Source organism: Odontomachus brunneus, unplaced genomic scaffold (genome assembly GCF_010583005.1).
Source record: "Odontomachus brunneus isolate Ranch 3 - 2012 unplaced genomic scaffold, Obru_v1 Obru_scaffold_001, whole genome shotgun sequence".
NCBI lineage: Eukaryota > Metazoa > Arthropoda > Insecta > Hymenoptera > Formicidae > Odontomachus > Odontomachus brunneus.
The window spans coordinates 7,555,775-7,559,467 of NW_022639451.1; the positions used below are offsets into that span (position 1 = coordinate 7,555,775).

The 3,693-nt window shown below is 34.9% G+C and overlaps 1 protein-coding gene across 1 annotated transcript; it reads left to right on the forward strand.

Annotated features, from left to right (window-relative positions):
• The first annotated feature begins 2,628 nt into the window (after positions 1-2,628).
• On the forward strand, positions 2,629-3,313 carry LOC116849967. Its single transcript, XM_032827733.1, has 2 exons — positions 2,629-2,803; positions 3,135-3,313. The coding sequence occupies exons 1-2, from the start codon at positions 2,629-2,631 to the stop codon at positions 3,311-3,313; spliced, it is 354 nt and encodes a 117-aa protein (XP_032683624.1).
• The last annotated feature ends 380 nt before the right edge of the window (positions 3,314-3,693 follow it).

A 3,693-nucleotide genomic window follows, 5' to 3' on the forward strand; every position in this document is an offset into this window, starting at 1 on the left:
AAACCCTAAAGTCAAACAATGAAATGAAACAAATTTAACTTTTAACTTTTTAATTACTTTTTTTTTATTAACTTAACTTTTAATTCAATTAATTTCATTATGTTAACTTTATCTTAAATTAAATTTTCAAATCCGTTAACTTTAACTTAACTTAGTTAAAAAAAAAATTAACTTACCTAACCCTGGTCATTTCAAATGTATTTTTGCCTGAATACGAATCCGTCATCCAAATTTGCTTATCACGTTACAATTTTGAGAAAAATGGCGTCAAAGAGGCCAATAAGCCGAGTGCGGGAATCTTCTTATTTTGTATCTTACTCCATTTTTCTCAAAACTGTAACGTGATAGCCAAATTTAGACGACTGATTCGTGTTCAGCAGACAAAAGTACATCGGAAATAACTATTCGCCTTTTTGCAAAAAAAAATTATTCTACCCAGTAATATTGAAGCCAAAGACTGTTTCTGATTGGCTATATGTTGAAAACAAAAATTATTTGAAAACGAAACAAAATGCATTTTCAAGCTAAAGGTTAATATTTTAGCGTGGCATTAACGAAATGTCGAAAAAAATTTACTGTTAATGCTACAACGTCACGAAAACCCTCAAAAGCGTCATTTTTTACCTCTTTGACGCCATTTTTCTCAAAATTGTGACGTGATAGGCAAATTTGGACGACGGATTTGTGTTCAGCAGGCAAGAATACATCTGAAATGACTATTCGCACTCATGTCACGAAAAAAATTCGATTTTTGTCGAACAGTGTAATTACCAATTTAATTAATTTAAAATGAATCAGTCAAACATCACTGAAAATAGTGAATATACACTGATTGCAGTTATAAGTATAGCACTGAAGGTGCTCAGTGCTATACTCACAACTGATATCAGTGACTATTCGCTGATTCACTTTAAGAGAGTAGTGATTGTCTAGTAATGACACAGAAAAGTTGGGTCTTATGTCGCTACTAGCTAGTAGTACTTGCTAGCTACTAGGTAGGAATGTAACGCTCACTTCTTCTAGTAACTGTACTAGAAAAATTAGCTAGTAGCTAGATATAAAAAAATAACTTGTAACTATCAAGCCTGCAGTAGACAATGAGTAGATAGTAAAAACAAAAAAAATATTTCTCTTCGATAATTTCATTTTTTCTCTATATCAGGAATACCTAATAATTTTTAGACAGTTTTCTTATCTCAGAATTTTTGTATCATGGATGTCTAGTGGCTAGATAGGTTTTTTTAATTAGAGTTTCTCTTTCTCTCTCTCTCTCTCTCTCTCTCTCTCTCTCTCTCTCTTTAGGAGAGGTGATCCAATGGAGTTTGGTTTCCTGTAATTCTTCTTCATTACGTATTATTTCCATTCTATTGGAAAAATTCATTTTATCCTTCGGGACTTGAACCTGAGACCTCTTGAGTTTGACACTTTACCTACTAGACCACTACTATAGTCGGTAGTGAACGTTTTATATTACTACTATAGCTACATATGGTTTACTCAACGCCGTTTTATCTAATGGCTAGACGAAAAAATTACACAGTTACAAGATGGAAAATTCGGTAAATCCTGAATAGAAATTGAATATCAAACGCTGTCTAGTAACAATGTATTGTAAATCCAGAATGGAAATTAGATGTCAAAACTGTTTATCCATTAGATAGTAAATTTGTGTATTACATCATCATTATCTATACACAAATTTACTAGTGAGTAAACAGTTCTGATATCCAATTTCTATTCAGGATTTTCTATCTCGTTATTGTGTAATCTTTTTCGTCTAAGTTACTGTTTATATAATTGGTATAAGTACTAGACAGTTCTGACGTGCAATTTCTATTCAGGGGGTCGATCATGTATCTTTTCACCTAGGATGAATTCATGAAAAAGTGAAAATTCTCGCGAAAAAGTGAAAAATTTAGTGCGAAAAGGTGAAAAAATGAAATCTTTCATTGATATTTTCCGTAAAAAGTAATATCCATATTCATAATCAGACCTTATATTTAAGGTGTTCATAAGTATATCTTCAGATTCTCTATAGTCAATAGAATGATCTGTAGAGCATCTACAAATAAATTTAAAGAAGCCTTCAATTAAGGCCTGGATTATGAATTATGAATACGAGCATTAATCAATTACGATGGCTATTGCATTAGTGTGGTCCTTATTTTTCGACTTTCAAATTTTTTCTGCGGCACCCTCCAAAAAGTTTCCATTTGACAAAAAAGAAATCCTTTCCAAACTTTTGCTCGATCGGATAACGAGAACCCGTGCCCCCGGGTCGTTATAAACATTGGAATTTAATACTCTTAAGCGTCTTCTACAATGGCAGTAGGAGTATTGGATTAAGGCTGTAAACGTTGGAGTAAGCTAGTATTTCTGGTGTATTAGGGTGTAGAGTAAGGCTGTAAGCGAAATGGTTGAATTCCGTTTCCTACTTCTTTACTTTCTACTTCTTTACTCTCAGCCGATGAAAACTCATCATTACATCACGAAAGCGCGCGCGATATAAGCTAGCTAGCTAGTGCAGTCAGATGGGGAAAGAGCCACTATGACAAGTCTGCAATGAAGAAAAAAGAGAGAGAGAGAGAGAAATTAAGTAAGTGCAATTATATGTTCTAACCTACAAATATGTCGGACACAGAGCTCTTTTTTGAAGAAGATATTAGCATTGATCGAGAGCTAATTGTTGTGGTTCGAGCAAATCGGTTTTTATACAACAAGACTGAAAAGTTGTATGCCAATGGAGACGTAAAAACCGAAGCATGGAAGCAGGTTGGCGCGAGCCTAACTAATCCAATAGAAGGTAAGTTTATTTTTGTTACTTGGAAATATTAATATGGTTTTATAGCGATTTGTTGTTATAGGTTGCTTTCCAATAAGAGACACAAGTCGACACAAACATCATTCTATTTTTGTTTCACATTTAGTGAGAACAAAAATAGGATGATACTTGTGTCGACTTGTGTCTCTTGTTGGAAAGCAACCATAATATAGACAATGAATGAGGTGTCATATCAATAAAGGATATGTTAGGCAAGATGTAGGTTACGTTGTAACTTTGGTATACTATAAAAAGATAATATAACACCTGATAATTTGTATTTTACTGCAATGAAATTTAATATATTTGTCAGGTCCTGCTGCCGAGAAGAGATTTTATGTTCTGAGACAGCGCTTTGGGACAGAGCGGAGAAAAATTGTGCAGTCCATGCCAAGATCTGGAGCTGGAGCAGACCAGTTTACATACAAATCAATGTGGCCATTATACAAGGACCTCATATTCTTGGAGGATATTATCAAACCTAGAAAGTAAGTGTTGTGGTCTGGGAAGTTTTGCATAACAAGTATCATTGACATAATTAATGATTATGTGACGATTCGGAAAGCGTCACGACATCCGAAACAATTACTTACAAAACGCCGAACAACCGCGCGCGGAATAACCGCAAGGTCAACAAACAGTCGAACTGTTTGTTATAATTTAGTATAAAAGCCGACAGAAAATTGATATCGAGAGAGATTGATCGGAAGGCTCTTCTCAGGCGCACGACCGATCAGAACTCAAAACTCCTAGAGATCCTAGACATCCCGTCGACCGAAGTGGATACGCGACGTCGACATCCTTTTTTCCTCCTCACGCTACGCCGCTAACACCTACGATCGCGAACGCATACAGGGCGTAAGATAGCGGTA

What these genes read in the sequence shown, in the direction of transcription:
- LOC116849967 (XM_032827733.1), top strand. Translation starts at nt 2,629, where the DNA reads ATGTCGGACACAGAGCTCTTTTTTGAAGAAGATATTAGCATTGATCGA. An exon ending in CCTAACTAATCCAATAGAAG is followed by an intron (nt 2,804 to 3,134) that starts GTAAGTTTATTT and finishes TATATTTGTCAG; the next exon opens with GTCCTGCTGCCGAGAAGAGA.